The sequence below is a fragment of the Barbus barbus genome, assembly GCF_936440315.1.
Source record: "Barbus barbus genome assembly, chromosome: 5".
NCBI lineage: Eukaryota > Metazoa > Chordata > Actinopteri > Cypriniformes > Cyprinidae > Barbus > Barbus barbus.
This window is the reverse complement of record NC_136733.1, coordinates 25,971,317-25,990,287: the sequence shown is the minus strand read 5'-3', so window position 1 is coordinate 25,990,287 and position 18,971 is coordinate 25,971,317. Positions and strand designations below refer to the sequence as shown.

General features: G+C 39.3%; 1 protein-coding gene across 2 annotated transcripts in view; it reads right to left on the bottom strand.

Moving 5' to 3' along the window:
- The window catches only part of LOC306869954 (WD repeat and FYVE domain-containing protein 3-like), an 85,153-nt gene that overhangs the window by 13,699 nt on the left and 52,483 nt on the right, over positions 1-18,971 (bottom strand). For both annotated transcript variants that reach the window (XM_079416926.1, XM_079416927.1), the window contains 24 exons: positions 14,627-14,845; positions 14,111-14,292; positions 13,554-13,785; positions 13,050-13,210; positions 11,922-12,033; positions 11,623-11,813; positions 10,968-11,120; positions 10,581-10,654; positions 9,856-10,017; positions 9,479-9,573; positions 8,886-9,006; positions 8,289-8,506; positions 7,340-7,536; positions 6,063-6,197; positions 5,578-5,757; positions 5,211-5,444; positions 4,917-5,016; positions 4,440-4,600; positions 3,341-3,570; positions 2,344-2,453; positions 2,004-2,186; positions 1,635-1,792; positions 614-691; positions 209-436 (listed from right to left, as the gene is read on the bottom strand). In XM_079416926.1, the coding sequence (XP_079273052.1) occupies positions 209-436; positions 614-691; positions 1,635-1,792; positions 2,004-2,186; positions 2,344-2,453; positions 3,341-3,570; positions 4,440-4,600; positions 4,917-5,016; positions 5,211-5,444; positions 5,578-5,757; positions 6,063-6,197; positions 7,340-7,536; positions 8,289-8,506; positions 8,886-9,006; positions 9,479-9,573; positions 9,856-10,017; positions 10,581-10,654; positions 10,968-11,120; positions 11,623-11,813; positions 11,922-12,033; positions 13,050-13,210; positions 13,554-13,785; positions 14,111-14,292; positions 14,627-14,845 (3,914 nt within the window). The remainder of the gene's footprint in view (positions 1-208; positions 437-613; positions 692-1,634; positions 1,793-2,003; positions 2,187-2,343; positions 2,454-3,340; positions 3,571-4,439; positions 4,601-4,916; positions 5,017-5,210; positions 5,445-5,577; positions 5,758-6,062; positions 6,198-7,339; positions 7,537-8,288; positions 8,507-8,885; positions 9,007-9,478; positions 9,574-9,855; positions 10,018-10,580; positions 10,655-10,967; positions 11,121-11,622; positions 11,814-11,921; positions 12,034-13,049; positions 13,211-13,553; positions 13,786-14,110; positions 14,293-14,626; positions 14,846-18,971) is intronic.

The window sequence follows — 18,971 nt, the reverse complement described above, 5'->3', positions numbered from 1 at the left end:
ACCATTAGTGCAACAACTCATGCTGACTTTCACTGAGACTAAAGGCAAATTCAATAGACTTGTTTCAAATGGGGTAAAACAAGGTTAAAGAAAATTATGTTTTCTTAATAAAGTTTATTTTCTATTTCGGGCAGCCAGAATTTGATAATATACAATACACATGTACCTCATTTACGCTGAAAAATTACAAGAAAAAAAGTACACTAACCTGAGTGCTTGCGTTGGGCTCAGGATCAGGCACGTAGGGATAATGAATGTAAAACATGTCATTCCGAACCATCTTCTTCCTCATTCTACAGGGTCCCTCGGTCATGTCCAGCTGAAATTTGTCCAAGTGGGAGCCAATAGGAGGCCCCCAGAGGCCCCTCTCCCGAAGCAGCTCATATTCAATCCCTGCCCACTCATCCATCACATACTTCAGCGCATTCTGCTGTCTCTGTGAGAAAACAAATGCATACTTGCATCAAAATTATTTTTTGTCCAAGTCATTCCACTAGGATCATAACTGGGCAAACATTTATTTAGTGACCCATACATTTAAAACATTTCAGCAATTATTATTATTCTGAAAGATCTATTTGACTTTTGCATATGTTTGAAATTGAAGGGTTACCTCTTGATGCTCCTTGTACTGCATTGCCACCAAGTCCCGGACCACAGCAATGTGCGTGAACATCCATTGAAAGGTTTCCTGTGGACAGTTAAAATAATGTGAGCACAAACTTCCTGTGCAAGTCCATAAGATCAGCTGTGAAATCACTTCCACGTCTGTGACAGTTTATTTTCAACTCAAAATTAATTTATAAAGCACTTTCAAAACCATAACCATGGACCAAAGTCCTGTACAGAGATAAATAAAACTCTAAAAAAAATAACATTACAAACATACAATACTAACACAGCATAACACCAATATAAATTGTTCAACGAAATCACTCACATTAAACAGACTCACTCAAATGCCAAAAGCCTGATGAAATAAACAAGTCTTTAAGTTCCCTTTAGAAAAAGTTAATAGTTGACAAAGGTTTTATGAATAGCGGCAAGGCATTCCAAAGCGTAGGAGCCGCAACTGAAAAGGCACAATCTCCACTGCGCTTTAAACAAGACCGTGGAAAAGTTAAGAGCAAGTTCTGAGAAGACGCAGATGATGTTGAAACTGGTAAGGAGACAGCATGTCCTTTATTTCAGAAGCCTGATAAAACATTAACACCTTGGATTATTGGATTCTATAATTAACAGGTGATCCCATTTTCTGGTATTAGTTAAAAGTCTCCATGCATGTTGTATGACAATAGACCATAACTCTCAACCAGTTCTTTCTCAGGGAGTCTATTCCCAAATATAATAAACTCAGCCTTATCCTCATTTAATTGTAGGAAATGATTTATCAACCATCCCTTTACCTCAGTCAAACACATAGAAAAATTATCAAATGATGTACAGTCATCAAGATCAAGAGAAAGGTACAGATGCAAATCATCCACATACAAATTATAATTTATATTCTATTGCCTAAAGATTGACCCCAAAGGCAACATGTATAACGAAAACAGGGTTGGACCAAGAATTGATCCCTGTGGAACATCCCAAGAGATAGATGCAGGTCTAGACGGATGCATTTTGACAGTTACCTGTGCAGAAAGATTGTTCTTGTTCATTCCACTTTCCTTCTTGCTGCGACGGGAGCCAGTAAGTTTGGACAGACCAAAGCCACTGCTGACTCGAGACAGTTTGGACTGATTCGACGGGGCAACGGTCTCGCCCCTACTGATGCATTTCTTCTCATGGACTAGAAGCAAAAGAATAAAGGTTCAACACAGTAAGAGAAATGAGAGTATGGGGAAAACTGCAAAAATATTTAACAAGAAAAAATAAGCAGAGTGACAAAGGCAGGAAAGAGTGTGAAAGCAACAATCTGCTAAAATTATACTATGTGGGAGAATCTGAATGTGATGGATTTATAAAGTAAAAATTTGAGTGTGTGACTAAGTTTTCCTCACCCAGGTGGTTCTGCCAGCTTTTAGCAGCAGGTTCCTCTAAAGCAGGTCTAGCAGTGGCGATGTCCACATGTCCTCGATCATTGACTGGTAGAGACACTTTAAAAATGTCCTCCAGCATTTGCCGCTTACTGTGCATGAGCTCTGTCCACACACGATTCACTGCCTTGAGCAGCAACTGACGACCTGACAAACACACACAACAATAAGGACAGAGTAAGTTTGATATCGATAATGGTTTTTATGAGGGTTTGTGAAGTGCTTTAAGTATTAAAACTGTAAGCTTTAATACAACACACACTTTGTTTGTAAAAATGTCATGAAAAAAGAGAAAAAGAACAACCTTCGCTAATATCCTGGCTCTGGACATTGTCCGACTCGTTCTCAGAAGGAACCGCGACATGCCAGGTGGTCATTCTGGCCTCTGCCTCCAAACCAAAGCCCTCCACACTACTGTAAGAGAACATGAAAGTGATGTTGACCTGTGGCACAGTGATACAGCACACCATTCTCATACATTTGAAGACACCATGGTCTTTTGGCCAGCGCTTTATTTGTACTGCACCATGTGAACATTCATTCTCCTGTCAGTCAATATTATAAGTTTGAATGCTAGAACACAAACAGCAAGAATAATGAACTATCATTTCAGCACATCAGTCGCTCAAAATCAAATCAGTTGAAGTTATTGATCTTCCTGTATCAGCAGAGCACAGAGACTCAGAGTAGCAGCACTATAGACTAATGTGATTCTGCTCACTGTCTCTGAGCCGCTCTCATTTCCCAGTCTCTCTGAAGCCAAACTTCTGAGTCAGCCTGGATGCAGAGCCATGACAACATAAACCTCCTCCTCAAGTCTCTCACAGTGACTCACAACAGCAGAGGCGCACAATCACAACCAATCCTGAGACTGTGAAGAGGAATTATTAATTTTTCACTGCTCATACATAATCCCATAAACCTTTCCCTATGTATCTTTCCATCTAAATGTATGCATTTATTTTTATTTTTTACTGCTTATCTATATTCTATGCATCAACCTAAATTTACTTATTTCACAGCTCAAACAAAACTATGTAAATTTATTTCAAACCTCATATATGTCTACCCATCCATCTAAATGTATTGATGTATTTACCTATTTATTAATTTCACACCTCATATGTAATATCTACCCACCAACTTTTAATCAATTTTTTTTTAGTCTCTTTGCATGTCAAATGGGAAACATCTCAAAAGACTTATCTATCCATCCCTGTAACTTAATACTTCTGCTATAAAATCAAACATCTGTATGCTCTAAATTCATAAACATTATACCACCTCTGTGTCTCTCTCACCTCCCCGTGTGCAGGTTGATCAAGCAGTGGGCCAGACAAGCCACAAACTCCTGGTCATGGTTGCCGGGTCCAAGCACGAGGTTTCGGTTTACCGTCAGCACACGTAGTGAATCCAGCAGGGTGACCTGTTGCGGGACTGTTTTGTGTGGTCGTGAGAGCTGGTAGAGGATTGTTCGGTTCAGACAATGGTAGATTGAGTCCAGAGACAAACCCTGTGATCGCCGTTTGGACTGTTGTGGGACAAAAAAAACAAGAAAAGGAGATTTGTTGAGAAACCATCAGTCATGCAAGTCACATAAGAATGCTACATAAGTCTTGCACATGTGGAATGTAAAAGAAAGAGAGAGAGAGAGAGAGAGAGAGAGAGAGAGAGGGAGAGAGGGAGAGAGAGAGAATAGTACAACTAACAGAAATTTGTAATATAATAACAGGAAAATAATTTATGTTTAATAACTGAAGTAATGACTTAACATTACATTGTGGGTCCTCGTGGTCTTTCTTAGATGTTTGGTAGCTAAATCATTTTAAAAAGATAAATGTGGTTGCTATGATTGCTTATAATGATTGCTTAAACTGCATTTAAATTTACAATCCCATTCAAGTTAAGTATTTTTTTTATGTTCTTGAAGTCTCTTATGGTTTCCAAGGCTGCATTTATTTGATCATAAATATATTAAAAACAGTAATACAGTGAAATATTATTACAATTTAAAATAATATATTTAGTCAATTAAATGAAATTTATTCCTGTGATGGTAAAGCTGAATTTTCAGGAGATACCCTGGAACCATAAAATATTTACAACATTAGGATTTTTTGATAGTCAGAAAGTCTAAAATAAATCATTTGAAACAGAAATATTTTGTAGCAGCAGTAGCATACATTTAAAACATCTCCTAAAAGTAATCATTTGGATGCAACGTTCATGATTAAAATGACAAACTAGACAATATACGGCCAACATATTATTTGTAAGACCATTTCCAAATTGTTCAGGACACTTTGACATTGGGGACAAGTGTGCTTATTTTTATTTAGGTGGTGTGAAAGCATAATTAAGTGGCGAACCTCCAATGTGTGATCAAAGGATTGAGCTCACCTGGGTGATCAGCTGAACTATGAAATCCACCACGAGCTTGGACTCTTTGTTGAACATGCCCTGCCAAAGCTTATCCACCACACGCTGTGTGAAGTAGAACACATTGTTGACCAGGACCTGGTAACTTCCTCCTGTTGTTATTGGCAATGATGCCTCCTCACCTGTTGGAGGACAAAGCCACACACATGAAAGATTTGTAATTTTAGCTGATATTGTGGAATTCTGAATATTTTGTTGGACAACAGACTTTAAAGGACATCAGGAAACTTTAGAGCAAAAACGCTGAGAACCACTAAAATATGGTCATGTCTCACCATGCCATGACAGTTTTTGTGTATATTGTGCCTGATCAACATTGACATCAAAAACCACACAATTTGGAAGAAAATGAGATTGAGTAAATTACAGCATTTTCATTTTTGGGTACATTACTGATCAATTCCCTGAGCTAAACCTGATGATTGGGATGCAACTAACCCATCAGAACATCTGCTGCCAGAAGCTGCTCCATCACACTGTCCAGGATGTAGGACTGAAACTCTTTCTGCTGAGTCCTGGTTGAGCGCTCTGGTGAGGCCTAAGGACACAAAGCAAAGTTAGTGTTTCTGCCCAACAAATGGGCACTCCCACATTAGCTTCTAATAAGCAGCATGCAAAGCACTGCAGGATGATAGAAAATAAAGTCAGAATAACAGACACTGAGATTTTGTAGCTTCACGCAACATCACTGATAAATGAAATGTGATCAAGTAGATATCCGAGATGTCTCACCTCTAGCAGAAGGTCAATGATGGGTGTCTGTTTGCTGGCAGGTGTCATGCACAGGTTGTCCATGATGAGGACCCTCATGAAGTCAAAGACATACTTCTTGGCTGGGTGGTTGGTCAAGTAGGTTTTATTGCCTACATTACAGTATTCTGACTGGCTACGGTTCATGCCTGTATCCGTCACAAAGGCTTTGAACTCTTCTGTGGGTGAGCTTGCTTCATCATCCAAATCACTTACCTGAGGAAAACAAGATATTATTCATCTACACCAACAACTTCAATTGAGACTGAAACATCAAAAGGACAAATTCTCAAAGGCTTGAGCACACAAGAGCCTGTTACAATAACAAATGAAGAGAACAGTAGCGTACCATCTCAGAGTAAGGCCGTATATTGTAGGGGAAAACTGTTGCAGCAAGTGTACACAGGAAGTCTGGGCTGTGCCACATGGGTGCCAGATCTGGGATGTTGTGATAGAGGTAACGGAAAAACTGCATGAGAGTGATGGGATACTCTCTCAGCCAGGATCCCTCCTCCTCCGACTGCCAAGGCTGTGGGTTAGATAAAGAGAAATTTCAAAAGCAATGTCAGCTTCTGTGGTCTGAGGGTCTGTGGTCGTGAGAATAACCTGCATTTGGTATCTGCAGGTAAAACAATTCCTCTTAACATAATACCAATTTAACCTTTTATTTTTGAGCACCAGTTTGTCACTAATTTCCCATTTCATTCAGAATTTTTAATTAGCTGGAGTATAAAACCTTTGATAAACTACCAAATGACAACCAGAGCAATCATCCTAATGTCGGCAGTTGCTCCAGGGATGCATATTTCTAAAGCAGGCAGCTCGGAGACTCACCAGGTTGAGCATGCTGCGCAACATTGCCAGGAGCAGGAAGGCTGCTTCAGTGCACATGTTGTGAATGGAGCCCACCACTGTAGCACTGGAGGCTGGGACGCCAAATATAAACGTCCAGATAGAGTCCAGGTCAAACTGTGAGAGGAGATGGGCACAACTCAATAATAATTAATTAATTATGATTATTAAATGTTTATTATACAAATTATTAAATTGCATTATGTTATTATGAAATCATAATATTACTGAATTACATGTAATGTAATACATTTAATTAAATAATTAATAATTATTAAATGATTTTGCAGTTTAAAAAGTAAAAGAATGAAGTAGTGACACTACAATGCTCTCACAGGACACAGTCACAGGTGGTAAACATTAACATAAACCATGCATGACTGAATGGATGATACAGAGAATTTGTTGAACATGAGAATTTGTTGAACATGAGTATAGTTAACAAGGAGCATGTCACTTTAAAAACACAGTTGAAAACAAAAGGTCTGAGATCAAATTGAAAAATTGGGATTTAAAATCTAAATCAAAAATCATATTTAAATTTGTAAAAGTTTTAGGATTCAAAAACAAAAAAGGAAGAAAGAAAGAAAGAAAAATAATATGATGTAAAATGATTATAGATTCTGCTCTACTGCTAGGTCACTAATGATATAAACAAATTGGTGACACCAAGCATGTGAACATAACTCTTATTTTTTTTCAATCAAATAGTTTTACACAACTGCAGATAACAAAAATTATTTAAAAAAATGTTAAAAGTACATATACATATATTTTTTTATAAGTACTTTTACATGAAGTGACATACGGCCAAGTATGGTGACCCATACTCAGAATTCATGCTCTGCATTTAACCCATCCAACGCAGCAGTGAACACACACACACACACACACACACACACACACACACACACACACACACACACACACACACACGGAGCAGTGGGCAGCCATTTATGCTGCGGCGCCCGGGGAGCAGTTGGGGGTTCGGTGCCTTGCTCAAGGGCACCTCAGTCGTGGTATTGAGGGTGGAGAGAGCGCTGTACATTCACTCCCCCCACCTACAATCCCTGCCGGCCCGAGACTCGAACCCGCAACCTTTGGATTACAAGTCCGACTCTCTAACCATTAGGCCACGACTTCCCCACATCTCAGAGATGTGGAAAATTATATGGATGGTGAGATATCACACACAAACAAACGCACAAAATGAAGACATTCAAGTTTGATTAGTAGGGAAAAAAGGTTTGCATACTGACATGTACTTGCAGGCTCTCAGGCAACTCTGTGATTGGCTGCTGAAGGAAAAGGGCCATGAGCATGAAGTAGATCTCTGGGACATTGGTGTGTTTGGGAAGTAGAGTTTGCAACACAGGGAATCCTGGGAAATGGCAGGCATCTCGGTTGATTTCACGCAACGTCGACCGACCTCCTGCGCTGCGGCCCACGTTAAAACCTGAAAGGATATAAGAGCAAAAATAAAAAAAGCCTCACAAATTATATTACAATACTAAATGCTTAGTTATTGTTATTATTGTTATAATTTTTTTTTATACTGTATAATTGTGCTGGCAAAATTAGTCGGAAAGCGCACATTTTCAAAAATGATTTCACATTTTCCATTAAAAAAACCTTCAAAATGATATATGACTTGTTGGAATCGGATCAAAAATGATTGAGCTACAGCCGTTTGAAGGCAACAGAAGCAGCAGATCTGATTTTGAGAAAAATCGAGTTATACATTCCAAAGCAGAATCACCAAGCAACGTTGCATATTTTCCTCCAATTCTTTTCTCAATAATAATTACTATATTATTAATCACCATATAGCTATTTTTATTTTATCTTTGTCTTTGTTTATTTTTGCTGCGCTTTGCAACAATAGACTTACAACTTGTGGTGAGAAGCAGTAGCCGTCGTCCAGAAGTGCGCAGAGAAAAAGGTACTCCTCTCAGAAAACGTACAAATAAAGATCATTTTAGATGTTTAATTACTATTTGGAGCATTGGGATCGCTAGAAGAGGCCTTAATGAAGTCATTTTTGTGAAAACCTCAAATTCGACCAAAACTGACCACTTCTTTTGCCTGTAGCTCAAAATTAGCCTGTGCGACTTCCGACTCATTTCGCCAGAACGGGTCACAATTATAGAAACTGCTTTACTAAAATGCATGTGAAACTAATCAAATATGATTAGGTCTCTTGCTCACCCAGAACAGTGCCAATCTTATTAGAGAGCACAGAGTCAGTGTGGTCCAGCCATCCTCCTCCAGTCAGGCCCTCTTTAAACCGGCTCAGGATGGATTGGTTACTCAGCAACACCACCAAAATTAAGAGAGCTGCCGTCACTGTACTGGAGTGAATGTGTTCTTCCATAAACATCAGGAACCAATCAAAACCCAAGGTGCGCACAAGCTCTTCGCAAGCCCTGTGGGAGGTAGCAGAAAGAAAAATTTAGTGAGGGGATGATTAATATGAAGGTAGATCTTACAAATTTGGTTTATAATGTTTAAAGTTACAAGGCTTAATTTGCAGACAATTAAATGGTGCGCTTTGTCATTTTTCATGCATACACACACACACAAAAATAATAATACTGAGTGCACTGATAAGAGATAAAAAGCACTTGGGCTACACTAAATCATTTTGGACACACATCCAGAGTGTCCAGTTCCATCTGTATCCAATCCCAGATATCAGCCCTAAACCAGCAAGCTTGGGTAACAATGTTACAGATGCTGTAAAATGCAACGCAGCTCTCTGAAGTCCAATAATCCACCCTTGATTTAATATGGAGCATCACTCACTGTACATTAACAGTGCTCTTCTCTTTGCAACTGAAGAGCTGTTTGAGCAGGATGTCCAGCAGTCTGTTCCGCAGAAGAATCAAGTTGGATGACAAGAGGCCTCCAAACTCATCATCAGTTCCTGAAAACACCCAGGAAGAAGAGTAAGACCACTGAAAGGAGAAATGACACTGCTAACCTTTTTGATATTTTTAAGCTCCTGGTATCTTAAGACAGCTCATTAGGCTGAGAAGAAATCTGCAGATTTTCCAGTGCTGATTTTTAGTGGGAATCTGCAGAAAGTGCTTTCATGGAGCTAACGCTGCACTCTTACGGATAGCTGAAACCACCAAATTAGGCAAAATATTTCAGAAATGCACAAGGGGTGTCAAGATTTTTGGAAAGAGATGAAGTTTCAATTCAGCAGGAATTCTGTGTAGCTTTCTACAAGGTTCTGCAGGTGTGGATTTCTTTTGGTGCTGCTTAAAGCTGGCAATGCTTTGATTCCCATGGGTCTGATTCTTTAACAAGGTGATCTGAAGTGTTGTTGTGTTGCAACAATATGCTGCTAAAATGCTTCTTTGATACTTGGATGCTTAAAAAAGCTGACTCACCCCTGTCGATCTTCTCCTCATTGGTGTTCTCCATAATGACAAACTTCTCACAGACTGCAAATGTTGGCAATGTTGAAGAGATAAACTGCCCAAACCTAGAAAAAAATCAATCATATCCATAAACAAATGAAAAAAAGTCCAGAATTATAAATGATTATTTTGTGATCGAAAAATTTTATATTGTATGTGTAAATTGTACATAGTGTTCCTTACTAATTCACAAATAAAATAATTAGTCACCCCTGCTTCTAAATAAAGTATGTTCTGCAGCAAAATCAGACAGATTTTAAAGAATCAGTCACTTCTGATTCTGATCTTCTACAATTTGCTGTCTTTGACAGCCTACATTTAAAATTGGCATACAACTCTCCGTTTACCTGAGTAGGTCATATGTGTTGGGGAAGCCTTGAAGCAGGAGACTGAGGACATTGCCGATGGCAGCAATGGTGGGCTGAGACAGAGATTGATCCCTCAGAGTCAGCAGCAGTTTGGGGATCAACTGAAACTCCCGCAACAGTTTGGCATTCTTAGCAGCTTCACTGAGAACAGAAACGAGTACACATTGTGTTAGTGATAACAACTGCAGGTCTGACACTGTACCTCTGTCTGAACACTGTTAACTCTAAAGGCCCATTCACACCAAGGACGATAACTATAAAGTTAATAATCGTTCTAGAGAATAGCAAAGTCCACATTACAACTATAATGATAACGACAGAGGAACAACATTGTTAGAATCACTCTGATGACATGCAGTGTGCTTACATTAAACAGAACGTTACAGTTCATTCATGGATGTTAATATAGTTATCGTTCTTTTTGAGAATGGACCTTTAGACATAAATCAGATCTCTCCTCTGCCCTCTTCTACTGTATATGATGTACTTCACGTGGAAGTAGACCTCAAATATCCATGTGATGTATTTCAGATACTATGTGATGCATATGTTGTTGGTTAACCATCATAATGTTAATGCACACTGTAACATTTCTATAGGGCTGAAAGAACCCAAAGAAAGTCCCATTACATCGCAGAAATGCTTATATCGATTGCTCTGAATCAAAGATTCAATAAAGAGTGTTAAGAGTATGGATGGATTACCTGGATTCAGTCAGGAGTTCAATGAAGTGCTCGAAGAGAGAGAGGTGCAGTTCATAGGGAGCATGAAGCCAAACCTGAAAGTCCACCAAATTAAACATTTTAAGTCATTGTATCATGAAAAACAAAAATATATATTCATATCTTCTAAAAATAAAAGAAGTTTTAGAGCTGAAGACCACTACACAAAAACATGTTCTCATCTTAGAAACTATAAGAGTGGCTGTAGTTCAATTTTCAGCAAGGTTACTGATGATGTCAGTCTGAGGTATTTATACGTCCTAACTGGAGGTCAATCATTCTCTGTATATCTGCTGGATGTAAGTAATGGAGAAAAAAATAAAATAAAATCACAGCATCACTAAGGCTCCTCGGCTGTGAGCTTCGCACCTCAAAATCACACAGCAGGTCCTGGAAGGCTGTGGAGTTGGGTATGATTGAAGTCTCGTGGCCACTATCGACAGTTCCAACGAGGGAGAAGGTCAAGTGCAGAATATGGCTGTTCAACAGAGGGCGTTTCTTCTTCAGCAGCATGGCCAACAGCTATAACACAAGATATTAAGTTAAAGAAGATCATTCAGGCAAATGATCTAAAGCTGACAGGGAAAAAACAACAACAGGAGGTCTATGTGAAAGAATGATCTGCTATATTTTCCTTAGTCTACTCATTTCAGGATTCAGTGATCAGTTCGGTTTAAAACAGGCTGCAACCCAACACTCAGCCATTTATTTTCCTTACACAGTGACACCACAATCAACATTAGCTCTGTGAAACATCGCATTCTCTCTACAGACCCTATTAAAGCAGCCGAGAAATAAAACAATGCACCATCTGTTATGTTCAAACCAACACATCCCAGCATGCCCCACCCTTAAGAACTCTCACTTATCACATCAATTGGCTGTCACCGGTCACAACAGCCCAGGCTCACTGTTATCATTTAATTTGCCACCTCATTGGCTCATAACATCCTACAGCTACAGCTGTAGAGAACAGAGGACATCCTGAGTTCAAAGTTCACTGATAATTGTTATTGCAGCCCACCTGGTAGCCTTTGATACGCTCCATCTCCTTGCTAGCTAGAGGGTTGCTCTTGACAACACACACTAATGCTTTTACTGCAGCATAGAGACCCTCCACATCTGAAGCCATGGCAACCAGGCCCAGAATGGCAGCTGCTCCTCCGATGTACTGGAGGTTGGTGGCCACTGGTTTGGTTACGAAGGCGCGCACACCTACATGGAACAAGATTGCAGCTATAAATACATGAACGCTGAGAGAAAGGGCCGGTTTATTGGAAAAGCTGTATTGTGCCACTTCATTTTTTTTTTTTCTGAACTCACCCAGGTAACCGATGACTGCAGCTCCAATGGTCCTGGCCGACCCGTTGAGATGGCCCACTGCATTATGGACGAGTTTGACTGGGGTGGCACTTTCATGAGAGGAAACCCCCAGCTGAAAGGAGATGAAAACATCACTTTGAGAAGCTTTCCAAAAATAATAATTAAAATAATTACTCATGGGCAGGGCAAGGAATCTGCACTGAAAATTTCTGCAGGATTGAAACATTCGTCCTTCAAAAGTTCTAGACATTCTGCACCCCTTGCATATTTATTTATTAAACATTTTGGCTAAATATGTATTACTTTCAGCTATCAAAAAGTGTCCAATACTAAAATTCTGCACATGATGCACTAAAATGAGTGAAGATAATATGTAAAAGGTTGGCAGATTTCCACAAAAAGCTTTCTGATATTTACATTAGTTAAATGTTCTCATTTATACAATATTTTTTATACAAATTAGTCACAAAACTTTTATTTATTCTTTACTACCCTAAGAATTTTGCTATTTTGACTAAAAATTAATCACATTAAATTAATCAAAAGTGAAAGCAAATACATTTTGTAATGTAAAAAAAAAAAAAATTCGATTTCAAATAAATGCTGCCCTTTTTAACTTTCTATTCATTAGAGAATCACAGTTTCCGCAAACATATTAAGCAACACAACTGTTTTCAACATTAATAATATTAAATGTTTGTTGAGGACCAATTCAGCATATTAGAATGATTGCTGAAAGATCATGTGACACTAAAGACTGAAGTAATGGCTGCTGAAAATTCAGCTTTGCCATCACAGGAATAAATAACCCTTAAAGTATTTCAAAATAGAAAACAGTTATTTTAAACTAATATTTGACAATATTACTGGTCTTACTGTATTTTGATCAAATAAATGCAGTATTGGTGAGCATAAGAGACTTTTAAAAAAACAAACATTTTTACTGACCCCAAACTTTTGAACAGTAGTGAAGGTCTACTTATGGTCTTGATTATTTGGTGGTTATTCAATTGAGTAAATATGACAACTTTTACTGTCAAATATCAATATTTAATTAAAATCTTATCATTTAAATTCATTATTTTAGCAGAAGAAGTGAAGAAGCAGGGTGCGAGTGAGACTGCTTACCTGTTTGGCGATGGCTTTGCTGTCCAGTTTGTTGTAGACCTTTCGTATCTTGGCCACAGTGAGAGTAGATACAGAATGAGAAAAGAGACTGAAGGAGACCTTCTCTTCAGGAACCAATCCAACAGGACAGGGTTGCACAGCCTCAGTCTTCGAGTCTTTACCTGGAGATATTTACATTTACACATTTAGCAGAGGCTTTTATCCAAAGCAACTTACATTGCATTCAAGTTACAGTTTTACATTTTATCAGCTTTTGCTTTCCCTGGGAATCGAACCCATGATCTTAGCGTTGCTAGCGCCATGCTCTACTATTTGAGCTACAGGAAAGATATGAGAAGAAGCCCAGTTAAAACCCACAACATGCAACTACAAATAACACACATAAGATGTGCAAAACAATTAATCAGTACAACAGCCATTAATTTACAATAAACATCTACTTTTAAAATCAAACATCTTTTAGTTCCTTGTTATTCACCTCAGTGTGACACATCAGGTACTCACATGGCAGGTAAACAGCTTGGAAACTGCCTACATAATTGGGTCCCAGCTCATAGATGGCAGCCACACTGGCAGCAGGCAGCACCTCCTCCAGAAAATGAGTGGGCCCCAGTCGCCAGACCAGAGTGGAGAGCTGGCGCTGGGCCGGTGGTGTACCGACATAGCTGTACACCGTGCTCATCACAGGTGGGTTTGCGGAGGCAGAGCCACCGGGAGCATTGTGAATATAGTGCAGCTACAAAGACAACCAAAATGAGAAACAAAAGAGGTGAGTGTGAGCTTATCGGGAATAATGACCTTTATTTTAAAGATACATTATTTAACAGTGGTCTTGTGAACTGGTGTTTGAGCTGCTAATGAAGCAAGAGAAAAACCACTTTGCATCAGATTTTGGGTTTAATGCCAATTTCGAGTTATGCTAAAGTTTGAAATATTAGTGAAAATCTTTAAAAGGGGGCAGAAAATAATGATATTTCTGCAGACAAAATAATAATGGCACTGTTTCCCATTACTTTAGTCAAAACAAAATAAAGGTGTCTATATCAGGAGGTGGGCCACACCTTGACTGTGCTGACCATCTGGCCATCGATGTAGAGAGTCGCCATGCTGTTCTTCAGCATTCCCTTGCTCATAACTAACACCAGGTGGTGCCACTGTCCCTCGGTGATGAGGTCAGCGGAGCGGAAGCGTGCACAGCAGGGCAGGATCTCATAGAAGGAGGACTCCTCACTGAAGTCATCCACTGCGAAGGGAGAGAGGAAATGATGTCACATCACTAACCACAGACAAAGGAACTTTTCCTCTGCATCTCAGAAGGAACCTTAAACCCTACATTAAACTGGCTTAATTGTCTACTGTTGAATTGCCCATGAAATATAAACGTGGTGACATCATGAGCTAAATTAAAATTGTGTGTGTGTTCACAAACAGCATTTTGAAAGTATGTAATAGATTTGTTTTCAATTCAAGCTTTTTCTCTGTATGCATCTGATTCACAAACATTCCACATCATTAGAACTTTGCTGACATCAACAGAAAACAAAGATGTAGAACAGGAAGTTGTAGGAAACACTTGCCGTAGGTCTGAAGCAGCTCTTCTTTAGTGGACACAAAGAGAGATCGGTCTTTAGCGGAGAGCACAATGGCCAGGCACACGTAGTGCTGCTCAGACGAGGTGGCCCTTCGCACCACCGTGAGCAGACGCATTGGATGGCTTTGGGGTGGTGTGCTGAAACGCTCAATGCAAAACCACGTTGAGTAGCTCAGGCCAGATGGGGGTGGAAAGAAACGCTCGCCTGAAGAGATGAAAATGAGAATATGTAATCTTAGGAGTTACTTTCTCTTTTTGCATCATTTGGATATATACTGACACATAACAGTCACAGCTGTCCAATGCTACATGATTATGTTGATTATTCTCAGAATAGCTTTTTATTGGACAGATAAAACTGCTTTTAAATTCTGATTGGGCTTGAACAAGGAATGAATGGTAAAGTGTTATTTATGAGACCTTGAGTGAAAATACTTCTGTTTTACACTTTTTCTTAATTAAAAGTTCAAGTTACTCTACTGTTCAAAAGTTTGGGGTTGGTAAGTTTTTTTTTGAAAGAAGTATACCTCTATCTTAATATATTTGTAATTTATTCATATGATGAAAAAGCTGAATTTTCAGCAGCCATAACTCCATCCTTCAAAAATAATTTTAGCAAATGCCGATTTGCTGCTTAAGAAACATTTCGTATTATGTCAAAACGGTTGTGCTGATTTTTTTCTGGTATTTTATATATACACATACATATATACACATACATACATATATATATATATAAAAATACTAAAAAATATTTTGAATATCGAACATTTGAGATGGAAATCTTCTTTATCTAAATGCATTAAAAAAGTTTAATAAATGTTTAATTAAAATATTGTGAAAAAGGTCAATATTTGTTGTCACTCATTTCAGAAAGTGAAAGCCATATATTATATAGATTCATTACACATAGAGTTAAATATTTCAAGCCTTTATTTCTTGAAATTTTGATGATTATGGCTTACAGATAATGAAAACCCAAAATTCAGTGTCTCAGAAAATTTGAATATTACATAAGGTCAATAAAAAAAAAAGGATATTTTAAACCAATGTCAGGCTTCTGAAAAGTATGTTCATTTCTATGCACTCAATACTTGGTTGGGCCTCCTTTTGTATGAATTACTGCATCAATGCAGCTTGGCATGGAGGCAATCAACCTGTGGCACTGCTCAGGTGTAATGGAAGCCCAGGTTGCTTTGATAGCGGCCTTCAGGTCATCTGCATTGTTGGGTCTGGTATCTCTCATCTTCCTCTTGACAATACCCCATAGATGCTCTATGGCGTTCAGGTCAGGCGAGTTTGCTGGCCAATCAAGCACAGTAACACCATGGTCATTGAACCAGCTTTTGGTACCTTTGGCAGTGTGGGCAGGTGCCAAGTCCTGCTGGAAAACGAAATCAGCATCTCCATAAAGCTTATCAGCAGAAAGAAGCATGAAGTGCTCTAAAATTTCCTGGTAGATGGCTGCGTTGACTGTGGACTTCAGAAAACACAGTGGACCAACACCAGCAGATGACATGGCAGCCCAAATCATCACTGACTGTGGAAACGTCACACTGGACTTCAAGCAACATGGATTCTGTGCCTCTCCACTTTTCCTCCAGACTCTGGGACCTTGATTTCCAAATGAAATGCAAAACTTTCATCTGAAAAGAGGACTTTGGACCACTGAGCAACAGTCCAGTTCTTTTTCTCCTTAGCCCAGGTGAGACGCTTTTGACGTTGTCTCTGGTTCAGAAGTGGCTTGATAGCCCTTTTCCTGAAGACGTCTGAGCGTGGTGACTCTTGATGCACTGACTCCAGCTTCAGTCCACTCCTTGTGAAGCTCTCCCAAGTGTTTGAATCAGCTTTGCTTGACAGTATTCTCAAGCTTGCGGTCATCCCTGTTGCTTGTGCATCTTTTCCTACCCAAATTATTCCTTCCAGTCAACTTTGCATTTAATATGCTTTGATACAGCACTCTGTAAACAGCCACAACTTTCAGGAATGACCATCTGTGACTTACCCACTTTGTGGAGAGCATCAATGTTCGTCTTCTGGATCATTGCGAAGTCAGCAGTCTTCCCCATTATTGTGGTTTCAAAGAACAAGAGATACCCGGAATTTATACTGTAGGGATGGTCATTAATTGAAACTCAAATGTAAATATTCTAATATTTTGAGATACTGATTTTTGATTTTCATGAGCTGTAAGCTCTAATCATCAAAATTAAAGCAAAAAGAAACTTTTGAAATGTTTTACTTTACATGTAATGCAGGGGTGTCAAAGTCAAATGGACGGAGGGCCAAATAAAAAATTTAGCTACAAGCCGAGGGCCGGACTGTTCGAATGTTCATTGAAAAAATTTTAAATGACGCATATAGTCTAGTGAACCTAATTGAACCTACTGAAAACCTAACAAATATATTCCAATATGATCAGATAAATAAAGCAATATTTTCTTATGGCTCTGTCAGTAATCTTTAATTTTCAACAGACACAAAAGACAAATTTCCTTTATATAAAAATCCCCATAACATGAACATTAAATGAAAGAAACCGGTATTCAAGGCACCATCAGTAGCCTATATTTTCTATTTTAGCAAAAGTGGGCTAAATTTACTTCAAAGAAAAAAACAATAATAGCAATTTTCTATCATCCACTCAACTGAAATATTTTTAAAATATAATTGGATTGAAATACAATAAAATAAAGTGCAAAAATCTATTAATCAAAAACAACACTTTGTTTAAGGAGAAGTAACATGCAGTGAAAACAAATATTAAACTTTAACTTTTAAACTTGAACTGAGTAAAAACTCTAAATATGTGATTGCACAGTAATGTTCACTTGTTTGAGGTTGATACTTGGTGGTGTCCCATCTTTTCCACAAGTTCATCAATGTTCGGGGTAAGGCTCTGAGCTGAGGAAATCCTCAGAATTGAGTGGAGGTGTTCAGCAGTAAGTCGACTTCTGTGTGATGTTTTGTTCAGGTTCATCAAAGAAAACAGTTGTTCACACAGGTATGTGCTGCCAAACATAGACAACGTTTGAGCAGCCTGGATGCGCAGCTGGGGCATTGTCGGGGAGGAAACGGGCGAACTCCGCAGCACCCACTGCCGCATATTTTGCCCTCAGTGCATCATTGCATTGGAGGTCAATCAACTCCATTTGGAGGTTTGGTGGTGAGCTTTCCACGTCAACAGCAAATGGGTTACCGAGCAGTTCCAACCTGCTTTTTTGTGCTTCAAAGTCAGCAAATCGGCGTCGAAAGTCAGCGGCAAGCATACCTATTTTATCAGCCAACTGTGCGCTCGGGAACGCACTGGTAGAGTGCTTCTCTTTCATGGTCTGGCAGCTGGGAAAGTGGCTAAAATTTTCTTTCCGCATCTGCGTCTCCCAGAGTCAGTTTGGTTTTAAATGCCTTCACTGTACTGTACATATCAGAGATGACATGATCCCGACCCTGCAGCTGCAAGTTCATTGCATTCAGATGACTCGTAATGTCACACAGAAAAGCCATTTCACACAGAAACATTTCGTCTCGGAGTTGTGTTGTGTCTTTCCCTTTGCTGTCCAAGAACAGACAAATCTCCTCACGAAGCTCGAAACATCTTTGAAGCACCTTTCCCTGGCTTAGCCATCGCACCTCTGTGTGATAAGGCAAATCACCATGCTCCGTTTCTAACTCCGTCAGAAATGCCTTGAACTGGCGGTGATTCAAACCTTTGGCTCTGATAAAGTTAACTGTGCGCGTGATGATGCTCATTACATGCTCCATTTTCAAGGCTTTACCGCACAACGCTTCCTGGTGTATGATACAATGATAAACTGTCAGCTCACCTGTCGCGTTTTCCTCTTGCATCTTTTCCCGTATCTTCGCCACCAGTCCGCTCCTGTGTCCACACATCGCAGGTGCTCCGTCGGTTGTCAAACCCACGAGTTTTTCCCAAGGCAGCTCCATCTCATTTACACATCTTGACACCTCTTCATACAAATCATGCCCCGTAGTTGTGCCATGCATAGGACATAAAGCCAAAAACTCCTCTGTCACGCTTAGGCTGGAGTCCACTCCGCGGATGAAAATTGACAACTGGGCAATGTCAGAAATGTCGGTGCTCTCATCCACAGCCAAGGAATATGCAATGAAATCTTTTCCCTTTTTCACAAGCTGCTCTTTTAGATTGATAGACAACTGGTCTACTCTCTCGGCAATGGTGTTTCTGCTCAGACTCACATTTAAAAAGAGTTGCCTTTTTTCTGGGCAAACTTCGTCACAAACTTTAATCATGCAGTTTTTGATGAAATCCCCCTCCGTAAATGGCCGGGCTGATTTAGCGATCTCTTCTG